This window comes from Rhizomucor pusillus (genome assembly GCF_041956525.1).
Source record: "Rhizomucor pusillus strain CBS 183.67 unplaced genomic scaffold VTP01scaffold_9, whole genome shotgun sequence".
Lineage (NCBI taxonomy): Eukaryota > Fungi > Mucoromycota > Mucoromycetes > Mucorales > Lichtheimiaceae > Rhizomucor > Rhizomucor pusillus.
Window position 1 is genome coordinate 1,145,838 of NW_027192151.1, and position 22,886 is coordinate 1,168,723.

The following is a 22,886-nucleotide window of genomic DNA, read 5'->3' on the forward strand; positions in this document are numbered from 1 at the left end:
CGTATTTTCAGCTGTTACGCTTCGTCGTTCCTTTCGGCTTGCGCAGTTGGATAGATGTCTTCAATTTGCATTGTTTCTTTTCGCTGCGGCCCACTGCAAGTTAATAGGGCGGTTGTCCGATCATTGTTCTTGAAATGATCAACGACCAACTCTGGCTTGGTGGCATTCCTCAAAAAGAAACTTGCATCAACCGATGAACAAGCAGTGTAGATTTTGGAAAGTGAAAAGTCAAAAGCTCATAGTGATATCATTCTCCTCAAATGCATAATGCGTGACTTTGGAGTTCGCGCCTGCGACTCTATTCGGCAAATCCTTTGTATTGCACTTTATATTGAACCAAGTAGTTACCACAGATCTATGAGTAGCTGCCGTTGTGATATGATCCAAGGGTATAGGTTACTGAACAGGTAAGGTACAGTACATTTGCCTGTTTTGAACTCGAGAAAAGCTCTTGGCAGCGGGTGGCGGTTACCTGTTCAGTAAGGCTTTGCTGGAAAATTACGCATTACCGCATCAATACTCGAGATAATTATAATTTTTTCAAGGTTATGTCCGCAACAGACGCCTCTGCAGCTTGTAACTTTCTTCTCTCTGCTGAGGCATACGCGTGGCATCGAATTTGGCTGCTGCAAGCGGTAATGCTGCTGTTCCTTTTAATGTGCTTTGTTCATGTTCATCTTTAGACCGCGCCTCAGTATGACAGCTGTGATGCTATGTAAAGTAGAGCTGGTGCTGTTTCATCGATGGAATATATAATCCTTTAACTAACAACATGTTTGATTGCAGCAAAGTAGAATTATGTACTGCTCTGAAAGATGAAATTGGAACAATAAAATAATTGGATGTGAGACAAGGAAAGCAAAGAATGAGTGACAATGGAGAAGGATGAACACCACCAAAGTAATAACTGGAGACAAGAATGAGCATGCCAAGCTTAGAAAGTCCTAAATGTTCTTATGCAACAAGGGATTTTCCAAACATTTTGGCAGAACTAGAGTTTGCTTGCTCAATGCTTTCATCAAATGAAGGAAAGATTACTCCTATCACATCTCTGAGCGAGGAAGACATTTTCTTCTCTAATTATCATGCCATGACATGTGTGTTTGGATGCATTCGTATTATGTGTAAATGCGTGCGTATGTACACGGGGAAAGGGTAGACGGAGGTTCGAACGGGAGAGGCAGGTGACGGAAGTGATAAATATTGTCTTTTACGCAGTAATGTCGTTAATATTTTTAAGTTTCGCATCGAGCACTAATCTAAGATGTTCCATTTTACGTTCGAGAGTCTTGATGTCATGTTCGTGCGCGTAAAGTATCGAGTTTATCTCCTTCTCGAGCTTGTCAATTGGCTCTAGATACGCGTTTGCTTCTTGCCGTAATTTTTCCACTTCTTCATTGACTTGCTGCATTTGTCGATCATATTCTGCAATCTGCTTTTGCATTTGTTTCTGGCGAGCTTCTAGTTCCTTCTGCTGTGAATTTTTCTTGGCTTCAATGCCTTCCAGTTTTTGGCGGCATTGCTATCGTTTTATTATTAGTATACGATAAATCAAGTACGGATATTACCGTCCTGATTTTACCTGTTCTCTTACAGATATATTGCGTATTGCCATGTTCAGTTTTTCCATATCTTCCTTTTGCACGGCATGTTCCCGGGTAAGCTCCTCCAACCTCTTCATATTGGCATTGATACTGAATATTAATTTGAGAATATCATCCAAATCCTATTTGATGATAAGAAAACAGAAAATAAAAAATATGATTTTTAATAAAGTGCATACCCGGTGTATTTCATCCATGCGTCCAAACTTAAAGTCGAGAGTCAGTATTCTACGCTCCGCTGCTTCCAAACGTTCCTTTTCTTGCTTCACATTTTCTCGCAAAGTAGCCACATTCTGATAATCCATAAATTGTTAACTTTGGTATATATGTTTGTCCCTATCGACTTTACTTGCCTCTTTAGCTCGTTCCGGATTAAATTGGACCAATGTCCGATATTTTTGAATATCACTGCTGATGGTCATGAGTTCATATTGCGTATTTTGCTAAAAGATGGTAGAAGATTCGTATAAGTCACGTCTGATCACCGTAAGCAGAATTTGCATAAAAATTACAAGGGTATCTTTAAGTCCTTGACGGTTTTCCTTGAGTTCATTCAGTTGTGCTTGCAGACTGTCAGCCACTCTGCGTTTATCCCGTAATTGTCTCTCCAGCTCGGAATTATCGGCTTCTGCTTGTCTTATTGCGGGTTCTTCCTGACGTAATTTTTCTCTTGTAGGACCGGTGGTGTGTGAGTGTACTTGATACGAGTATATAGAAACAGAATTCAGGACATTACCGATGTTCAAGTATCTGTCGCTGTAGATCTTCTTGCACTTGATACTGATCTGATGCCTGTTCCGCCAGCTCATCCTATCAAATTTGCTTTATCTTTTAGCTTACGACTTGCATTCTCCCTCTCTCACATAAGTAGAAGAGCTTACAGTCTTTCTAGCATACTCCTCGAATGTCTCCCATGATCCTTCACGAAATTTTGCATAGTTGATCAATGCGCTTAGGATGCGTGCAAGTCGGTGCGGTGCTGGATCCGTCAAGTCTCGAAGGGTAATATCTCGAAATCGAATCTCAGACAATAGCTGTTTGCTGATTATATATGTTATACATCGTTTCTCATTTTTCCTCGTAACTCCTTTCACATACATTTGCTTGAAGAGCAATATAATGCCTGTAAGATCTCGGTATAGTTCCTAACACAACAGAGAGGTTAGCCTCGATCTGCTCCAGTTATCTGAAGATATAAATATTACTGGATGATCGTATGACTGCTCAAGCCGTATCCGTGTTGAAAGCATGGAACGCACTCGCCAGGGTACGATCAGCTCCAAAATGTTTTCGTATAGTCGCTGAATGCGTTCTGGCGTTGGATGTAACAGGTCGTTTTCGGTTATGGTCAGCTGCATCTCCTGCAGGCACAACAGTAGCTGAGCATTCGACAAGGTTGGCAGCTCATACATGGGAGCACTCGCGTCTTGGGGTACATGTGTGACCTTGAATCGAGACCTTCGCGACATGAGGCAGGGACGTGAAGAAGACTAGGCGGCGCAGCAAGCTGGACAGGAAATGAGATCGGGTCAGTGCGCACGCGTACGAGCGCGCGCGCTGAGTCTATTTGGCAGTATCATACACTTTTTCCCAAAATCAAAGTCGCACCCGCCAGTTCTGGAGTCGCAAACTGACAAATATAGAAGTCATGTTTGCCCAGAAATCTTTGCGCGTGATGACAAATCAAATGTCGCAAGGCTAGAAAAAGTTGTTGCACAGAAGCGACAATGATTTGCCTAGAGAGCAGTACAGTGTTTCCGAATCAAGTTGTTGCTTGTGAAAAATTGTTTTGTCGCTCTGGAACTTCGGCTTGTCGCCTTCCTTTTTTTTTCTTGTCGCATTTTTAGGTTTCATTTGTTGCAGATGAATAATTTACTTGTCGCTTTTATTTGTGTCCTGTCGTCAACTAATTTGCAAAGACAAAAGTGTCGTGAAGTATTAAAGCATTCTGACTTTATTTTACAGTATAGAACACGAAGAAGCCAGAAAGAATGCCAGGAGATTCTTTTCTAAAATGTGTAAATCGCATCGCCGACGGGTGATTCGTTTTCATGGCGATAGTCATCAAAAAGCTAAGGGCGAAGGGTGAGTGTGATATCAATCAGAGAACAGAAATAAATCTGTGAGACTCGATAATCCTGTTCTTTATTTTGGTACATGTTCTCTCTTTTATAGTCTTCGTAAGAATCCTGCTTATTAGCGTGAAGTCCCGCAATCACCGTTCACTGGGGTATTTCAGTGGTGGATAATCCCCGTACTTCTGTGTAGACATGTGACTATGTTCACTTCCTGAGAACATGCATAAGAAGTGTGTTGAAGGTCCGGTTGGTGTAACGTGATAAGGGAAATAGGGGAATTAACTGACAGCAGTGAGAAAAAGATATACTGTGTGATATGTCAGATACGACAGTGAGTTTCAGGTCTCGCGATATCACCATGGTAACGACCATCCACTCCCTCCCTTTCATGACGATTTCACTTACCTACAATGCAGCCACCAATCATTCGGTCACAGCATTCTTCAAATCCCACCTTCCTTGCAAGTGATGCTCTTGAGGATGTTTTGAGATATGGGTAATTCCGAAGTAACGCATTTTCGATCCACCGTCGCGGTCGAATAACGGTTGTAATCGATACACCACCAATCTATATTTCAACCTGGATATGCAAATAAAAGTTCAGGTGTGTGTGAGTCAGAAACACATTATTGCTTTTCCACTTTCACGCTTAATGTAGCAGTGCTACAGACATAGACAGGCCATCACAAGTAGATACAGGTTGTTATTAGTTTTTGTATTCAGTACGACGACCTGTGCTACATTGGTCTGTCTAGACGTATATAAAGGAAGGATGCCAATGATATGGCATCCTCACGTTTTGATCTAATTCATCACGGTCTCGTTGTTAAGCTTCCTCTGCTCAAACTGGATCGTTTAACACGCACTCGATTGTAAGTATCAGCACGACGCTTCTATGCGCTGTTACACTTAAGGTTTTCTTCTTGTACTTTTTTTTTACTGTGAATTACCTTCATGGATTTGTCTTCGTTTCCGTACCTGTAAAAATTGACGAGTTCACCAAACCATGCCAATCGTCCCATAATCAAAATTTTGCCAGTCGAAGATGGTTACATCTGCGACAGCCGAATGGTTTCATCTACACAACGATGATATTGCTTAGCCTCGGAAAATGGAATGACAAGCAACGGGTTACTTAGTGAATTTCTATGGACGTAAAGAACACCGAATTGATCCAATAGCGACGACTCGGCAGTGGCGTGCTTGTTGCGTGATGGAAACTAAAATGAAGCAAAAAGAAGACATGAAAAGCCTGGCTGCTTACCTAAAACAATACAAAGCTACACATATTGGGCAATGCAAGTTCCCTCGTTACCGATAGACAGGCAACAACCAACGTCACCACCTGCCAAAGGAATTTGTCGAAGCAAGGATAGCTACCAAACTCTGGTGAAGTTGCTCATGACAGGACGATGACACGCCTTGCCATTTGTCAAAGGGACAAACGTTCCTTCAGCATGCAAAGCCTTTTGTCATATTTTTATCGATCTAGTCGTGGTGTTATATAACGCAATAGGCAACATGTGTCTGTAACGTTTTGGCTTTAAAGAAAACAAAGGAAAAGAAGTGTTCATGGTCGTCAGCACCCAATGAAATGAATGAAAAAAGAAATTCCGGCCTGGTCTCTGGCCAATGGCAACGCGCGACGACGCTTTTCTTTCGCCTTTGTGACCTGCAACTTGTGATCAAGACTAATACTCGTCGCGAAAAAGGCTGGAAGAGGAGTTTTTATGTGATCAAAAAGATATCCTTTATTCGAAGCATTCTGAGAGATATTTATACTGTTTGCTGTAGATGGTGGATTTGTAAGGTGTGGCGTAAAGATGTTTATTGCTCTGGAGAGCATGTGGGAATCGTGAGAGTTGAAATCTAGAGACACGGATCTTCTCTCTTTTCTCCTCCCTCACAGCGTACGTTTGAAAATTATTTGTCTTCACTCACGGAAACGGAAAACCTGCCACGCTCAAGGACATGAAGACGATGCACAATTACTATTTACAAGACTTGAATTGGGCCAAATCGCAAGCGACCGAGACAAGCAAGAAGTCTGTCTTTGGGCACCTTCACAGAGACAATAAAGTAATACCTATTTTACGAAAAAACATGAAAAGAAAAGGAGAAGAATAGTAACCAGTGATTATTCAGTAGGGCTTGACCGACAACCAGCTCTCTCGTATCTTGGACGCAATAAAAAGCGTGAAAACGACCACCAACACATATCACATCAATCAAGCTGGCATTGTTGGCAACCCCCAAGGTCCTATCACAATCAACAACTCGGCAACTGCAACCAATCCCTTGGAACAGCAGCAGCCAAGCCGAGCTTGCGTGGAGGACAGCTGATGGTACCCCTCGTACCGTTGAAGACGATCAGGACGCCATTGATGATTACGACCAATTCTTGAAGAAGAAGAGCCCGATTACCTTGACCAGTACCTTCTTGATGACGATAATGATGGCCGTATCCCCAGTGATCTCACGATGGATTATCATCCGGGGCGCAAAAACGAATATTACCTTCAACATTACGATGATGACGATGACAACAGTAGCCTTGCCTTCCCGCACGATGATCAAGAGGTGGATGACCACGGGACAGCTGTTTCCAACGATGATGACAGGGACAATGACCACTGTGATGACAACCCCGGACACGACGATGACGAAGAAGATAGCCGTGGTGTCGTTGCTCACGATGAACGTGCCCCTCCTTATGACGCGATTCCAAACAGCATCTGGATCATCACTGACGGCACGAACCTTGCCGAATTGTGCTATCGCTTCAAGGTCAACACGCTCAAGTTGCGCAACCCGGTGGAACAGCTTTCGGATTTACGACATTTGGCCCTGCACGATATCTATCTTTTTGATACCATCAAACAGGCGTCGTCAGTCAGCAAGGACTGGGATATTGATGTACACAGGCAGGCTATGGCCTCCTTGTCTACCTATGGACATTAGCTTGGCCAAATATGACGATTGGATGACACCATTGACGACAGCAGCAACGCACCTTGTCCAAGCCATTGCCACAAAGAACATGGTCGACATTCATACGATGCAAGCAATGATATAACTGTTGCCCGTCTTTGTTACTAGCCCTCCCGATTATTCTATCGAAGACTCCTACGTTCACAACTGCATTGCGCCCATTTTGAAGCCTATCTTTGCCTATGTGCCACTCTTGCGCATTGAGTGGGCCAATGGCCATTTGAACAAGAAGAACAAGAAGGGCAACAAGGGCAAGAAGACGGTCAAGGTGAAGGGCCAGTCGAAGGACAAGGACAATAAGCCGACTTTGCTGCAAATATCAAAGCTCCTAATTCTTGGATCTCGGTGGTTGTGGGCGAATTCAAGCGACCTGGCTTTTCCCCGTGCTTTGAATCCGATCTCGTCAAAATTGGAAAGGAGATGCGCACCATGCTGAATGATCTCATTCGCCTCGGTGTCCCCAGCCCTTCGGTGGGAGGCATCTTGATCCAAGGCCGCCAAATCACCACCTTCCAATTGGACATCATTGCCCCCAAGCTGTATAGGATGGTCAAACTATGCGAATTGGTCATGTTTGACACCCTTGACCAAATTGTTTCCCTTCCGGCCATCGTTTCGCGAGTGTCGCAAGTCAAGCAGATTGCCATGGATACCGCTGGAAAGGTGCAGACCTTAATGAGTGAACGCAATACCAAGATGAATAGGATCCGGCCATCCCATCAACGATCTTGGCTCTCTGAAGGTGGATACATTTTGCGCAAACGAAGCTCACCCAATGATGATGAATGAGTAATTGAAATATCTGTGGCAGTCTTCGGTATGTGAGTACTTGGCCTTTTCCCTTCATTGTTTTACGACCTCATCGCATTCATTCATCTCATTCCCTAGTTGTATATATCTTTTGTGAATACCTATTAAATTCGAGTTTTTTTTTTTTACTTCATACGCATATATACTTCCTAGTGGCAAAGTGTTGGATAATACTGAAAAAGAACATCATAGTTGCTCTCTTTTACGACACTCATCTAAGCATCTATAAGAATGAGAAACAAAACCTTCGAAATCACTCAACCTTAAGCTATTGGATGCCTCACTGATTCGTGTCATCAAAGTCTCGCTTTCCAAGAACCTATTACGCTTAACTTTACTCTTAACAGCTGACCAAAACTGCTCAATAGGATTGAGTTCAGGCGAGTATGATGGAAGATAGGCACATCGATATCCTCGAGACTCGATATATTTAGAGATTTCTTCGGCCTTATGAATAGGAGCATTATCCATGACCAAATAATGGCCCTTCATCTGCTCAAATTTGTCCATCTCATCCATTGTAGCCTTCAGGAAGCTAAGATAATGACTAGTTACAGTTCCCTTACTTATAGTTTCAGAATGACCTGCACGCTTTCTTTTCTTGGACAGTGCCTGTGGAAGTCTCAGGCTGCATTTAATCACGCCAGACGCAGAGATTGCACCCAAGGTAGTAGTCGTTTTTGCTCTTGTTTTTGGCACAGTAACGACTGCAGAGGAGCCTTTTTTTGACCATGCCATGCTGCGTTGCATGTTAATATGAAAGGCAGATTCATCAAGAAAGACACAGTTTTTTCTAAAGTCGATATCGGTCATGTCTCATCTGCGCACCCAGTCAAGGCGCTCTTGGATCTTAGCCTCGCTATTTTTGTCTACAGGCTGAAACCGAGCTTTTTTCAATGTTAAGTTGCATTCATTCTTCACAAACCGATAAAGCGTCGTTTTGGATACTTTGAGTCCCCAAAATATTTGAAGTAGTCGCTCCATCAACTGTTCTAGTACAATCGACGGATTTTCATCAACGCACTCTAAAATAACTTTCTTATGCTCTTCATTAAGGATGCGCGGACGACCACTGTTTTTACGCTTTTTAAAAATAATGTCAGGGTCCTTTTCATACCGTACCGCCCATCTTTGTGCTGAGCGAACATGTATTCCTAACTGCTTTGCAGCAGCTGACGCACTTAAAACCTTCTCAAACATCAGTTTGAAAAATCTAACTTTATCTTGATCAGTGTATGTGGTGTATGCACGCTTAGGGGTCGTTTCTTTCATGCGGATATCAGTGTCGGTTGGCTCATGGACATGCGTAGCAACAAACTCACAGTTACGTTCGCTTGCCAAAGTGTGCAAATAGTCAGTATGAGAACTAATGGTCTGAAGAGCGTACACTTCCTCATCAATGACATAATCCATGGGCTCAGGGCAGCCATGCTCGTCAACGACATGGCCCCGTCCATCTTCATAAAAAATGTGTGGAAAAGAAAAAAAAAGGCTCAAAAGTTGATGTGTTAATAGAGATAAATTTGCCAAGCTTTCTTGTAAAGATATCTGCGCAAACACGACTTCTATTTTGATCCACCTGCGACTTCAGAACTAACGCGGGGCTACTTTGATTTTGGGAAAGAGTGTATCAAAAGTGCAGTCACTGTCAAATAAAAGCCTTGGATGTTCGGAGCAGTATACTCCTTTTTATATCTTACCGCGTTTGATCACTATCTCAAAGTAATCACTTGAAAAGTTTGCAGCATGGTATCATAACAAGCAGGAAGTCGTGTAATCGGCGATTACCATACTCTTCTTCACGCATAACACCGCGCCAACAAGCGGATCTAGGTGCTGCTCTCCAGAATAAGGGCATTGATAAATACCGGCTCAATGTTGTAAATGATGTTAGCGACTTTGAACTATTGTCAAGATCGTAGATTTTTCCAACGAACGAATAGAAAATATATTCATTGTAAACAATGACAGAGCACACGTTTACTCAACCGAGGCGTTTTCTCCGGATTCGGTTCGCATTTTATGCAGATGGCATATCAAGCAGCACCCTCGTGCCAACGTCTGTGGATGCTTCAAGTCCACATCCAATGGAATTGATGAACTGTTGGTAAACTTACAAAAGAGATGTTTTGGTCAGAAGCAAGAGACGGCAAAGTCTGCACGTACGTGATCGAAGTTTCCAGCGCGGCTTCTGGAGTCTTTTTTCTTGAAAACACGCTTTCTTTGACAATATTCGCAAATGGCGTTGCATTCTATGGATGTGTCTGTATGGATTCTATGGCTTCTATGGTTTCCATAAGGGCTTTCAGATCGATTCTGTCTCAATCGTGCTTTTTCCTGTCCCTATGTATTGTAGAATACACGATAGTTTTAAACTTCGATATTAATATCTTATGATGACGGCGACTACATCACAATGGCTTATATCTACTTACATTGACTGTGCTATATATGATCTTCGAAAACAAACAATACTGAGTAGGGCACTAAATCTCCCGCTAATCCATTATGCTCCTCCCAGCACAAGTAAAAGTCCTTAAGCTTCGCTGTTGATAGGAGATAGATTGTATTTAATATAACTGAGTCTCTAAATAATGACATACTATGCTCTTGAAATAACCCTATTACATTATTTAGTAGGGTATTCGGTGTTGCCGGAGCAGCTCGAGCCAGATGTAGCATCGGTGGGGACATATTCTCCGTTGCCCTTGACGTAAAAGTAAAGCCAGATTTCTTCAATCTGACCATCTTTACAGGTAACCTTGGGGGTGGCACCGGTGGCAGCGCTGATTGCCTGTTCGATGTCGGATACAGAATAGCTATCTCCAGGCGTGATACTAGCATCCTTGAGTATAGAGTACAGGTCGTAATTGCTGCGAAGATCGAGTGCCTTTCCGAAGTAATCATAAACATCCTGATACTTGGTGTAATCAGAGCCGTAGCACTCAGGATCGTAAGTGGTAACACATGTGCCTATTTTCCATCCCGACAATTTAGTAATAATCTACCAAAAGTCCATATGTAATTGGAGCCATTGGCTTTTTCCTACCATGTTTGTTCCACTCATGGGTCCAGAAATCAGAATTGGAGCCCGAGTAGGATGGCCAGTAAGTGTTCATCTCGTCGTAAAGTGACGAATTCCCGTCTTGGATAATGGAGCCAACGTTGTCATAATTGCGAGATGAATCGCAACCACTGTCACCATTGCCTGGAATGCCTCCGTCACAGGTATCTGACCATAATCCATGTAAACTACGTTTCCAGAGTATCAGCTTTGAACTGTCCTTTTGAGCTTAGTATTATCAAGTACTCACGTCCACGCTGTAGAAGGTCCGTATCCAGGAATCCACTTGAAAAGGAATTAGCCTTCAACTTTTGAAAAGAATGCTTCCTATTCCTACCTGCTGCACAAGCAGCATCAAGCCATACTTTGGAACGCAGCAAGAATCAGAGCTCGAACTCGAAGAGCTGCAAGAAACGGCATCAACTATGTACATTGTAAATTCGACGGCGTCACTTTTGTGTAATCCCTTGAAGACCGATGTCCAGCTTTAGCTTACCGGTGCAACTAGCTGCTTCTCGAGGATGCAGCACTGTTGCGGCATCACAGATAGCTGCGAGAGCAAGGAGGGCAGTAGCACCGAAAAGACTTTTCATTTAGTTTGTAAAAAGGGACGAAAGAAGGTTTGCAAAATAAAAAAAAAAAAATATGGAACTATGGCGGCTGTGTCGGCTATTTTATACCTTGCAGTCGATCGTCACAACGTTTTGAAAGGCGTGTCACAGACATGGTACCTGATTTGCGCGCTTATCGGCGAATGTCGTACAGCATGATGAAGTGCTCTGGTAATTAAAGTTCTTCCCTCATTTCGAAACCGACACGGTTCAAATTTGTGCGATTTACGCCTGCATTAGGAAGGCGCAACTAAATTAGGAAGACAAATTCTTTGGCGGTCGCTACGCTCCCTGCACTTGGCTCGTTGCGCTCGTCCCCCCAACCGAAAGGTTTCAGTGAACTAAAATGATAACCTCGCTTGGCCTTCATAAACCTCCATTCTCTGGCGGTTTTGCATCCGCTTTGCTACTGCAAGCACAGCGGCGTCTAATTCCTGTTTATCCGGACCGGCGCTCGACGGGGAATAGACTCTTGATTTGGTGTTGCCGCTCTTTCGTCGCCCCGCACATACGCCCCGGCATTTTCGCCTTAGTTCATAACAGTAGCGTTCACCTCTTCATCTCTTGAAAGTGTTGCAGCGCTCCTTCCTCGCGATGCGCTTCGCGCAAAGACAAAGATGCTGGATATCCAAAAGCTTTCGAGTCCCAATCCTCAGATTAGTGTCTGTTCTGTCTGCCAACCCCCAAAAGTGAACATTAATTTTGTAGCCCATGTCGTGTTATACACTCTTCCATCCAACGCGTATGGAACCTGTATTAATTTTTTAACTACAGTTTTCCATAAAAAAAAAACCAACGCTCCATTCACTCCTCAAGTCGCACAGCCTCCAGAAAAAGGTGTCTCCACAGCGAACTTTTTGAACATGGGGGCGCCAAAACGCCAATGATAGAGGAGAAAAGTGTTCCAAATGTGGGATTTTAGGGCTTAAAGAGGAAGAATGCACGTGTTATTTCTTACAAAGGGTGTGTTAAGCGACTAGCGTTTAGTGAGAGAGAGTGTGTTTAGTGATAAGAAAATGTAGCGTAGTATATAGAAGTAAAATTGATCGTTCTTGAACCATGGGCCAGCTATTCGAGATCAGCAGACAAGACACGTATAATCCAAAAGAGTCCATAAGATGGTTTGAATGAATGCATCGTATCGCCGCCGATTGCCGTTGATCCACCAACGAAAAAAATGGATAAGCCAATGTCACCCTCTTTTCACATCAATAATAGTATGCTTACCATGCCTTCGGTCATCATCTTCCTACTCCATTGTTCCAAGTTAAGTTTCCATAGAATACCATGCTGCCGAAAACTGGTCACCATCCCACTTGTAGTTTCTAATAGAAAAGACATCAAGCGGAACGGATTGGTTTGATTGGTTTTCTTTCTCTATCTTTGTTATATCCTTTTTACATATACCACCCTGCGCTTCCTCAATATGTCTTACTTTTCTCGCACAAAGGTTGAAAATTGGAGCCTAGAGGCTGCCTTACGTTTTTATGAAGATTTGGCCAAAGAAAGTGGAAATACACCTTTGCAACTGGTAACAGAACAGCTTACCAAGTTATCGGATTCAAGCAACACCCTGGGTAACCAGCGTGCAACAGCGGCGAACCTTTTGAACACCCTCACGGTAAGCTGAAATGAATAATGACACTGCTACGGGTGTTAACAATCAAGTTTCTCTTTTCTTTCCTTTTTTTGCATAGGATGGCACTATGGCAAAGATTGGCAATGTTACCTATGGAGTGCAAGCTATCGGTGTTGCTGGAAATTGTGAAATCCATCAGTCTTTTCTCACGGACCATCAACAACAACATCAACATGAAGACGAAACAAGTGCAGAAGTGGAGCAACAAAGTCAACAGGTAGGTGCAATTTGTGTGTATCTCTTGTCAAACATTGGCAATGTGCTAATGTCGTTTTTTCTTTTGACATGTAATAGGAAGCTGAAGGCGACGGCCGACAACCTCGACGGCATAAACTGGATGACATTTCCGTTGATTTCAAGGTGCCAAGGAATCATGATCGCTACGTTGTCAATGGTGTGGATATCTCCATGATGTTTTACAGCTTTCAACTTCACATCAAGGATTTGATCAAAAACAACCGCTTATGTGTAGAAACGCATGTTCATCATATACTGTAAGTGACGTGAAGTGAAAAAAGGGGAATATATAGCCATTACTAAATCATATACATTTCCTGTAGTGCCGTGTCCTCCATTCTGTTAATCAAACCGAAATGTCTAGATGATGATCTCAAACAGTTTATTAACCTGTCGTCAACCAACTTAGTTGTCAATGACCTTCGTCAAAGAATGGGACTTGGACAAATATTCATTCAATGCTGACGTGGTGCCAAAAATGATAAGAATCGGAGGTCATCCAAGCACACTATGATCTAGGGCGCCCTGTTGTCGGCTGGATGTCTCTATGCCTTTCCAACTTCTACGTGGATATCCATGTCTTGGACGTCGAAAAAATCCCGAGACGTCTCCCCCCCGAGTAGAACATCAGGAAAGATTCCCTCCGACGCTACGCCTCCTAAACGTCTTCCAATGGATTATAGACCAACTCGTTTAAAAGGTTGGCCGTCGATCCGGCGGGGAAGTCATAGATCGACCATCCACGGACGAATCCTTGGATATGGACGACCTCCATCATTAAAGTAAGTCGCATGAAATCACATACACTATCGAATAAATAGTTGTTGACTTCTTCTTTTTTCTATCTTTAGGACGTACGAAAAACAAGATCGATCGACTGGACGCCGCAATACAAGTCTTATCTATGAAATCATGCGCAACAAAACATGAAGCAAGAATCATTTTATCTATCGCTAACATGTAAGTACATTCAATATATATATATATATGTCTGTGGAAATCGGATGTATAGACTAATCGTATTGCTGTAGGCTCACCAAGCTACCAGAAGACGCAATGATGGGCGATCTCATGGAGATGGAACTTATTACACGATATATTGATCCTGCGTTACAACCCTTATTTGATGATCTCGAGAATAATATTATGTTCCGTTGGTAAGTTATATCTTATCAATATTTTCATTGTTTCTCGTTTGTGTACTCACTTGTGTATCAACATCATAGGACGAACATGAATATTTGGAGTCCACAAAAGGAAGCAGCATGTCCATCAGACAGCGTAGGCCAGACTCCTCAATCAGCGCATTGGATGGTGTCCATCTCGGCAGTACTCTTGGGTACGGGGAAGTAAAGTGTTACGGCCAATCCAAGAACAACTATGTCATCGCCAAGGATCTGATTCGACTGGGGGTATTCAGCAAGAATAGCATCGATATTGGCAAGCTGGAAGGCGTGTTGACATTCCAGACCATTGGTAAGTAAAAAGACTCATACAAGGTACTCGTTAATAACCATTTTCTACTTTTGATAATGCATATAGGTCGCCAAGTAACCTTCTATATCACCAAACTGCTTCATGATGGATTGATTGTATGTGATGATGGAAATCGGTCGTATTGAAGTACCTGGTTCTCTTCGTGATTTGGTTTCCTATGTGGTTCATCTGGATGATCTCCTCGATGTAGTACATGTTTTTTACAACGAATGCATCCCTGCAAAGGTGGAAGGAGAAGCAATGATCAAGACTAGGAAACGGTCGACACCTACGACGCCCGAAATGGACCGATTTGTAGAATCATCAAGGGACAGAAAACGACGATGCATTACATCATATTATACTTGACTTGATTAGTCATTCATGTATCCTCATCATCATCAACAACATCGTCATTACTATCTTCACATTCTCACGTTGCGCCCACATGTATATATTTATATACTTTATTTCCATCTATAAATAAGTTGTGGTATTTCGAATGAGATGATTCATTGAACTTTTTCACATTGTATCGAATCATTGGATAAGAAAACGAATTTGAACCGTGGAAAAACTGTGATAACTGTCCGCTTTGGATGGACTGGCGATTGTTAAGACTGCAAAGGTCTGTGCCACTTTTACGCCGATCCTGTCTCTATCCGTAATTAATTCAGTCTCCGAAATTGCGAGCGAGCGATAGGCAAAAGTACTGTATGTTGCTGCAATAAAATGTGACTGGCTGGGACGAAATTGTATTATGTGCAGATTGCATTGATTATGATATTCGAAAGCATGGAAATGTCGAGCTAGTTCTGGAGAACAAAATATAGCATAATCTAGTGCAAAACATGGCAATAAATTTACTTTTTCAGCCTAGTGTATGGAAAAAGGCGACGGACGTTCCACACATATGAACGAATTTGCGAAACAACAAATGTATTACAGGTTATCGAACAACAACCCCAATCAGCTTTTGAAATAAACGAACGTGTGAAATGAACGAACGTGGATGCTGATAGAATGGGAAAAAGAGCGAAGAAGAATCAAAAGTGGGTATAGTATTATGCAGAGAGTAAATCAAAATGATGAAGCTCGATGACTGTATCTGGAGACGCATGGTTAGATTGCGATGGTAATTGATAGACGATTGCCGCCTTGGTATCCGTGAATTGAAGCTTCCAAATGACGGTAGATGTTAGATCCGAGAATGTACGTATTAAAGACCCTGTCTCCAAATCCCATAGTTTGACTACTCCGTCGTTCCCTCCACTCAAAATTCGTTTACAATCGACTTGGAAGCAAGAGATTGAATTATCATGCGCAGAAATCCGATGCCTGCATGCGTATCGCTGTAAATCCCAAACACGCAGGCACCCATCAGCACCTGCACTGACCAGCAGCGGGGGAGAATCGATAGGTGACAAAAGTTGCACGTGGCCTACCAACGAAGTGTGGCCTTGCAGAAGAGCTAAACATTGTCCGGTAATCGGAGACCATACTCGAACCGTCCAATCCAAAGATCCGGTCGCAACGTGCGTCCCATCGTAAGCAATAGAATATACTTGGCAGTGGTGGCCCGTAAAAACATGAAGGCATCTTCCAGTTTGCATATCCCACAATCGAGCTGTTGCGTCGTACGATCCAGTTGCTACTTGATTGTCATGTACGTCAAGACATCGCACACTCGCTTGGTGTCCGATACACAAATGCTTTGATATGCCGTGCTCAATATCCCAAATCCTTATGGTCGTGTCCCGTGAGCCAGTCACTGCAAGTTTTGCGTCTGTTGATACTTTTAGGCATCGAACAGTCGAAGTGTGCCCATGGAGAGTGTGCAGTAATTGACCACTATCCAAATTCCACACCAGTACAGCCCTAGCCTGCTGTTTAGAAAGTCATTTCTCGTATCTCTATCTTGGTCCTTATACTCACCTATCGCAGCCACCAGAAACCAATATGCGTGCTCCGTCGATTTTCCGTATCGCAAATTGCAGTGCCCACACACCTCCATCATGTCCCCGAAGCGAGCGGAGATGCTCCCCTGTGACACTGCTGAATACATCAACGACGCTGTTGTCGCAGCCGACAACGATGTACTGCTCATCTATCTGTAGACTCGTGACGATCGCTTGACCGATTGAATTAGGACACTGAATAATACGTCCTGTACCCTGTCTCCATGCGACATCGGTGTTATACTTCCGCCAGAAATAGTCGCGATACGATTCTCGTTGAATGCGCTGTTGTACGTAATGTTGCCAAGTCGGACTGGATGGGCAGTTTAGGATGGAGGAGAGCCGTCTATACCGATGCTTCATGCAAAGCGATTTCCAGGTCGCTTCATCCTTCAAGAGTGCATTCCAAAACTTGGAGACGCGGCTAGCATTGGCCATGTCTCGTGGATCGTCAATGTATGAAATAACGTGCAACGATAACTCGATGGGTAGCTCCTTTAAAAAGTCGATTTTGAGCCTCGATCCAGCTAGGTTGTACACAAAAGCGAGTATATCGTTGTCACATCGATCGATAAGTTCATTAAGTAACAAGCGTTTCTGATGCGACGGCAAGTGTTCAAAACAGGTGGCTACCCGTTCCACATCATCGTAACTCAGGTTTGGGTCGGTTATGGAAAGACCGATGTATGTCGAGCGTAGCCGTTGCGAAGGACGGATTTTGTTGAAGCCACTAGTAGGTGGAGGCGTTGCTGGAGGTGTGTGATCTTCAGGCACCCCAAAGTAGTCCATGGGCGACGGCTTGTGAGTCAAGGATAACCTGGATGTAAAGGAGATAATAAAGAAGAAGAAGAAAAAGAAGAAAAATGTTGCTAAATGGTTGCAGGGGGTAATGTACGATTTTTTTCTTTCTTCATTCACATCCAACCCTTGCATGTAACTATCGCAAAACTATCATCACAAGTTCATCGGTGGCGGACTATCAACGCTGTAATTCAATGGGCTGACACTTTGCTTATGTCTCCTTCTTGCTAACACTAGTGAAAATTATATCAGAAACTCGGCCAGATTAGCAAATGCCACGAAGAAAACTTTAATTGTTGAAATGCAGCCAATTGATTGCCAGGTACGACGATAACCCCTTCATTTTCAGGCCCATGATGGTTCAACGTGCGGAGAAAGATGAGAGCGAAGACCCCACCTTTTTGTCTTCTTTTGGTCTGAGCTGATGCTTCTTTCATGCCGCACCATCCTTGTCTATCTATAGAGCCTTGCTTCAACCCTCAGTGTAGATGCAACTCCAAATATGATGCGTGCACTAGTCTCAGTTAAAAATAAACTCGAAAAGCTTTCAATTTGTGGTTAAATTAACTATGTATCAGTTTTGTGAGTATACAAATAGACGGGAAGACATTTCAGGCTGTTGCCCAAATGGATTTGCACAGGATTAATTTAAATGCGGTACCCATCTGGCTTGGTAATCAATATATTTTCCAGAAACACATGCTTCAATAATAAAAGAGTATTTGATAGTTATTTGACGATAATCCTGGTACCTATCGTCGATACAGACATCTTCACTAAGAGTTGCCGATCCTTTATCACATCCAACCTTTATATGGTGCAGTGTAATCAATCTACATTGCAGTTTGCAAATATTGATTCGTTGCGTCATTAACTGCTTTAACAGGGCATTCTTTCAGTTGTATGTAGTGACCAGAAACAATGATCAGGTATGAAAGGAAAAAAGCTTATCAATTTGGGCCAAATGTGAGCACAAAGATTGTGTCGTGTGATGGACACTGACTCGGAACTACAATGCAAAGAAAGCATGACAGGTGATACATTTGAGTTGATCCCGTATCGACAGCTGCATTTTCAATTTTGTATCTGCATGCAAGCAAGCTCAGAAGCTATATGATAGAGCATACATTCAATAGATCGCCGTTGCCCTGAACTATGTAGCGACTGCTGTAACGGCAATCATAACATAGGTTACAGAGCTATAAGGGTCATGAAAAAATTCCAAATGCAGATATTGAACGTGGCGTTTGATTATGCCTAGTACAACATTATAGTAGCAACTAAGCCTTACAACATGCATGATTTGGCCATATTCCCGTTTGCGATTTGCTGGGAATGGTCCAGCGACTTTGAAGAATAAATTGGTGCAGAGAGGACATACAGAATGCGCATGTATCGTAGGAATCATTGTACAACAAGCATATATGGTTTGTTGCGGGGAAGTTTGATGCTCCGAATGCTTCCAGTACATACTGTACGTAGCCGACTGTCCTACAGCAAGAAGTCAAGTGCGAAACCATGCAAACAGTTACATGGTTCCTCCCATGATGTACACAGCTGGAAATGGAAATAGCTTTCCTTTCTGTACTTCTCCATGTGACATTATTTGCAAAATTGTTTGTTCTTCACGTTGTACAACGAAGACTAAGCGGTATAAATACCGTTCGGTGTTTCTTTGACGTGATATCGCAACAAAGTCGTCATGTCTGATACGATATCTCTTTTGTAATCCGTCTCTATCTATACTTACAGTTCATAAAGCATAGCATACGTTTCAAAGCTAATGGGTATAATAAACGAATTGAAGATAGTCGGCTGACAGCAGCTGCTGGGAAAAAGTCGTATGTTTCCATGGATTCGGACTTGGTTTTGTTTCGTACCATGGTTACCGGCTCATTCCGTGCCCAAACATTTTTCAGCTTTCGGCTGATTTCCTTTGCACGTACAAAAACTCCTCTCTCACCCCTAGTCAATGAAGGCTTTGTCTCCTCTGATGAACTTTAAAGATCAGAGCCATCTCTACGACGATAGCTGTGGTTATTGCGCACCTGATCTCTATACCTTTGGCGATGATTACCTTGTGCTTCCGGTTAATCCAGTCGAGACATTCCCATACAACTATCTCGTCAGTCTCTTCACTGCGCCAGACATGGCGCAGTACCTAGTCCAAGCTAGCGTAACTGAAGATGTCCATGCGCTGCCGATCCACTTACAAAGACTCATCAGCGAAGCCAAGGAGGAAGCAGTGTTGGAACGTATTAAGGCCAAACAGCAATCCGACAAGCAGCAGAGTGAACTTATTGCGCTGAAACGACTACAACGAGTACGCGACTACGTGTGGGCACGATCCAGCGGTGATGTTGCGAACTTGATGAGTGCGCTGACAGAGCTTATTTCTGACGAAGACGAGCTCGAAAGCATTCTTGATATTTAGTGAGACGATATATGCGCATCGTCAAGTCTACTTGCTTCTTTCTATGTTGACCTTTTGCACAGTACTCTCCAACCCGTCCGTCGTTCCCAGTCATGTGCACCCACTCTACAAATGCTCACGTACACACATGCACACGCCTTACTCTTTTCAGCACTACTCCTTCTTTTGCCACAATTAACATTCTCATGCAACCAATAATACCCTTAACTTCTTTTCCTGTCAATTGATCCCATTTCTTTTCGTTGCATTTTCTTTGTAAATTCCAAACAAGAAAAACTAATAAAAATTTGAAAATTTTAGCACAATAGTATTACTTGATCTTGGTCTTGATATCTTGAGAAGAAGGAAGGTGTGATAAGGCAGATACACTGAAATGCCGCAGATCACCAGCTAATTGAAGCCAGGATTTTTCACCTATAGACCGTCGATAATAAGGCTCTGTCTCGAGCGTGGTAGTAGATGACGATGCCGTGGAGGTAGATGCTGTTGATGTTGTCGTCGTTGTATCTTGCAATTTCTCGTGTTCTAGGTAATCCACCAAGGCTTCGTAGTTCCAAAGGTTTGCCTTGTAGAATATGTCAATGAATCCACCGATGATGGGAATAGATCCAAGAGCTAGATCTATAAACAAAATCAGTAAACAAAACATCGTTCGATGCTTGTTTTCCTTACCTATGACAAGATTAATTAACATGCGAAGTAACAACCAGAGAGGAATCCCAAACAGCGTTGACAGATACACTATATATCACAGGATCAAAAATATTTTCAGTGAGAACAGTAAAAAGTGTCACAACATTGCATAAACCTGACCTTGGTATAGCGTGAACAAGGAGCCTGCGAAACCGCCAATGAATGGAATGAAACTCTGCATAGAAAAAAACGTTTCAACCTTAGAAGCCCGCTCCTTTTGCATGACATGAAATTTCACACGTCGGCTTACGAGCACAGAGTCGAGACCGAGAGGAATGGGCGAACTGGGAACGGCATTGTCCAGCCAATGAGCAAGGCGTCCAATCTTGTTCAGCAGCTTTTCGCGTTTCATTTCAGACATTGTCTTGCGTGGAGTCGTGTAGTGAAGGTACTCAAACTGCATTTCCAACGACGTTTCTTTTGCCGAACCTTTGGGTCTGTATTGCTCGGCCTTTTGAGGGATCTTGAGCCGTCTGTAGATATAGTTTTGGAAAATCATCATTAATGTAGACCAAAGTATGAAAGAACAAAGGATCGCGCTGGATCTGCGTTCTGGATAGATCATCAAAACCCATGTTTACCAATCTTGGCAAAAGTGACGCAACTACGACGAATTCATCCTACGCTGATCCAAAGGGCAATAATGTATATCACTATCACTAACTACTTTACAAAAAAAGAGCTTTCTGTACTACCTTTCTGAAAAATACCTAATTCGCACTTTGGAAACTGCATACTCGGTTTTCCATCCTTTTCGTGATGAAGATGGAGTTGTCCCGCTTTTGCGGCTCTGGGACTGCTCATCGGATACGACAAGGGATGTAGTTTTGCTCTATGTTGGGATCGAAAAATAATATCTATTTGTACTTCAACGATTAACATCACTACTCCAAAGGTTCCTAAGTTAGGATACATCTGTAGCAATATTCTCAGGGAGTATATATAGCAGGTTAATGAAGCACTGTACAGGCGTTATGATCCATCGGTATGGCTACTGGCAGCTCAGTCGTAGAGCTCGAATTCGGTCGGGCAAGACCCGGTAACGGTCATCGCAAATAGACCAACCGGTCGGTCATTTGAACTGTCCGCTAGGAGCGTTTTATATTTTGCAATGAATTACGATGTTCTGCTGTGCAAGGTTTGGAAGAAGTATGCCTCTGAGATATCAGCGAAAGCCATAGGGAGGCTCGACTTCATAACTGCATACATAAGCAGCTGGATGTTCCGGAGAAAATTGTAGGTCTTGCGATACCACAATGCAAGATATTTGTGAATTCTTTGATTTTGGTAAGACCGCAGGAGCATGCAGAGATACATAAACATTTATGAGTGTCCGAAGGTGGCCCCAAAATATCAATACTAAATGCCAACAGCAACATCAACAACAACCACCACCACCTGGAATATGATCTAAGATCCGTCGAAAGATACATCCATGAACACGTGGAGGAAAATACGTACTGCAAACGCTCAATAACCTGCTATGTAAGCCTTCATATGTAACAATCGCTTAGAATGAACGGGGACATGAACGTTTACAAACGTGGCTCGACCGACGGTCAACGGTCTACATAAAAGGACAGTGTGCTGTAAGACCGTCAGTCGCGGTTCTAAGAAGATGTCCTGTCCGTTTTGGGACCGGACCGATCTCTCATGGCCCGTTTGGAGCCTTACCATCGCATCAGTTAATGGAATAAGCGTAGTATTACTTACCACTAAGTGGGAGAAAATATCTTCATATGATCGGCTCTATTTTTTTCCGTACACCCGACATTTTCATCGTGAATGACAGCCCCCTTTCTAACTGAAAACATAGAGATTTGGGATTTGGCAAGCTCGCGCAGCGAGCGAGCTGTGTTGCGTTCTTTTTCGGAAAAAGCAAGCAATGTTTCGTCCTCGAGCGAAGCGAGAGCGAAACATGCTTGTCTACTTTTAATAAAAATCATGAAAAAGAATGTCTTTTCGTAGCTAATTCGCAAATTGAGTATGGCCTCAAAACACCCTCGCAACCACCATTGGCTGCCTGGGTCGTGAGAAACATCTCTTTCATCAAGCATAAAAGGTGGTACACTCTTTACAATCGGGGAAGGTTATATGCAGTTGGGAAAAGGCATTTTTACTGTTTTCATATCTGCGTTTTGTTGAGTCTTTCTTTCAGAACAATAATGGACTTCATGCAAGAGCACCCAAATATTACCCCGCGACGTTCTTGCAACAGCCGTGGTCGAACAGACCATTTAAGACGCTCGAGTCGTTTGTGTCCGCACAACCCACGTTTCAATAGATCGACAGAGCGAGAACAAAATGAGCAACAAACAAGGTCTAGCCCATAATTGAATACTCTTCAGATAATGTACTCTTCACCACTAAATAACAAGGCAAAGTTTAAGGATCAAGCATAGAATCCACGTTTTTGTACCAAGCCTTGGTATTCCCGAACCTCGCTGTATTTTTGCGTGAAGCGCATCGCGACGCCAGGAGCGCTCCAAT

The 22,886-nt window shown here is 43.0% G+C and overlaps 11 protein-coding genes across 11 annotated transcripts; 5 read left to right on the plus strand and 6 right to left on the minus strand.

Annotated features, from left to right (window-relative positions):
• Positions 1-1,210: 1,210 nt before the first annotated feature.
• Positions 1,211-3,073, minus strand: VTP01DRAFT_10978 (uncharacterized protein; the record flags this gene model as incomplete). The annotated part of the gene is made up of 9 exons (XM_069379399.1): positions 1,211-1,522; positions 1,583-1,726; positions 1,784-1,897; positions 1,958-2,047; positions 2,117-2,273; positions 2,341-2,414; positions 2,486-2,645; positions 2,703-2,749; positions 2,810-3,073. The coding sequence occupies 9 exons, from the start codon at positions 3,071-3,073 to the stop codon at positions 1,211-1,213; spliced, it is 1,362 nt and encodes a 453-aa protein (XP_069239378.1).
• A 2,580-nt stretch (positions 3,074-5,653) lies between these two features.
• On the plus strand, positions 5,654-6,025 carry VTP01DRAFT_10979 (uncharacterized protein; the record flags this gene model as incomplete). Its single annotated transcript, XM_069379400.1, has 2 exons — positions 5,654-5,761; positions 5,831-6,025. 2 exons carry the CDS (start codon positions 5,654-5,656, stop codon positions 6,023-6,025), a joined length of 303 nt encoding a protein of 100 aa, XP_069239379.1.
• Positions 6,026-6,163: 138 nt separating this feature from the next.
• On the plus strand, positions 6,164-6,643 carry VTP01DRAFT_10980 (uncharacterized protein; the record flags this gene model as incomplete). The annotated part of the gene is made up of 1 exon (XM_069379402.1): positions 6,164-6,643. One exon carries the CDS (start codon positions 6,164-6,166, stop codon positions 6,641-6,643), a length of 480 nt encoding a protein of 159 aa, XP_069239380.1.
• Positions 6,644-7,102: 459 nt separating this feature from the next.
• VTP01DRAFT_10981 (uncharacterized protein) lies at positions 7,103-7,462 on the plus strand (the record flags this gene model as incomplete). The annotated part of the gene is made up of 1 exon (XM_069379403.1): positions 7,103-7,462. One exon carries the CDS (start codon positions 7,103-7,105, stop codon positions 7,460-7,462), a length of 360 nt encoding a protein of 119 aa, XP_069239381.1.
• Positions 7,463-7,698: 236 nt separating this feature from the next.
• VTP01DRAFT_10982 (uncharacterized protein) lies at positions 7,699-8,233 on the minus strand (the record flags this gene model as incomplete). The annotated part of the gene is made up of 2 exons (XM_069379404.1): positions 7,699-7,706; positions 7,768-8,233. 2 exons carry the CDS (start codon positions 8,231-8,233, stop codon positions 7,699-7,701), a joined length of 474 nt encoding a protein of 157 aa, XP_069239382.1.
• Positions 8,234-8,299: 66 nt separating this feature from the next.
• Positions 8,300-8,896, minus strand: VTP01DRAFT_10983 (uncharacterized protein; the record flags this gene model as incomplete). Its single annotated transcript, XM_069379405.1, has 1 exon — positions 8,300-8,896. The coding sequence occupies one exon, from the start codon at positions 8,894-8,896 to the stop codon at positions 8,300-8,302; it is 597 nt and encodes a 198-aa protein (XP_069239383.1).
• A 1,216-nt stretch (positions 8,897-10,112) lies between these two features.
• VTP01DRAFT_10984 (uncharacterized protein) lies at positions 10,113-11,140 on the minus strand (the record flags this gene model as incomplete). The annotated part of the gene is made up of 5 exons (XM_069379406.1): positions 10,113-10,456; positions 10,533-10,735; positions 10,798-10,832; positions 10,885-10,970; positions 11,044-11,140. The coding sequence occupies 5 exons, from the start codon at positions 11,138-11,140 to the stop codon at positions 10,113-10,115; spliced, it is 765 nt and encodes a 254-aa protein (XP_069239384.1).
• Positions 11,141-12,584: 1,444 nt separating this feature from the next.
• VTP01DRAFT_10985 (uncharacterized protein) lies at positions 12,585-14,656 on the plus strand (the record flags this gene model as incomplete). Its single annotated transcript, XM_069379407.1, has 10 exons — positions 12,585-12,779; positions 12,856-13,014; positions 13,092-13,291; positions 13,358-13,458; positions 13,521-13,653; positions 13,718-13,816; positions 14,066-14,191; positions 14,261-14,383; positions 14,455-14,510; positions 14,577-14,656. 10 exons carry the CDS (start codon positions 12,585-12,587, stop codon positions 14,654-14,656), a joined length of 1,272 nt encoding a protein of 423 aa, XP_069239385.1.
• A 918-nt stretch (positions 14,657-15,574) lies between these two features.
• On the minus strand, positions 15,575-17,257 carry VTP01DRAFT_10986 (uncharacterized protein; the record flags this gene model as incomplete). The annotated part of the gene is made up of 2 exons (XM_069379408.1): positions 15,575-16,388; positions 16,446-17,257. The coding sequence occupies 2 exons, from the start codon at positions 17,255-17,257 to the stop codon at positions 15,575-15,577; spliced, it is 1,626 nt and encodes a 541-aa protein (XP_069239386.1).
• A 1,984-nt stretch (positions 17,258-19,241) lies between these two features.
• On the plus strand, positions 19,242-19,703 carry VTP01DRAFT_10987 (uncharacterized protein; the record flags this gene model as incomplete). Its single annotated transcript, XM_069379409.1, has 1 exon — positions 19,242-19,703. One exon carries the CDS (start codon positions 19,242-19,244, stop codon positions 19,701-19,703), a length of 462 nt encoding a protein of 153 aa, XP_069239387.1.
• A 310-nt stretch (positions 19,704-20,013) lies between these two features.
• VTP01DRAFT_10988 (uncharacterized protein) lies at positions 20,014-20,898 on the minus strand (the record flags this gene model as incomplete). Its single annotated transcript, XM_069379410.1, has 4 exons — positions 20,014-20,324; positions 20,376-20,444; positions 20,517-20,571; positions 20,647-20,898. 4 exons carry the CDS (start codon positions 20,896-20,898, stop codon positions 20,014-20,016), a joined length of 687 nt encoding a protein of 228 aa, XP_069239388.1.
• Between the last annotated feature and the right edge of the window lie 1,988 nt (positions 20,899-22,886).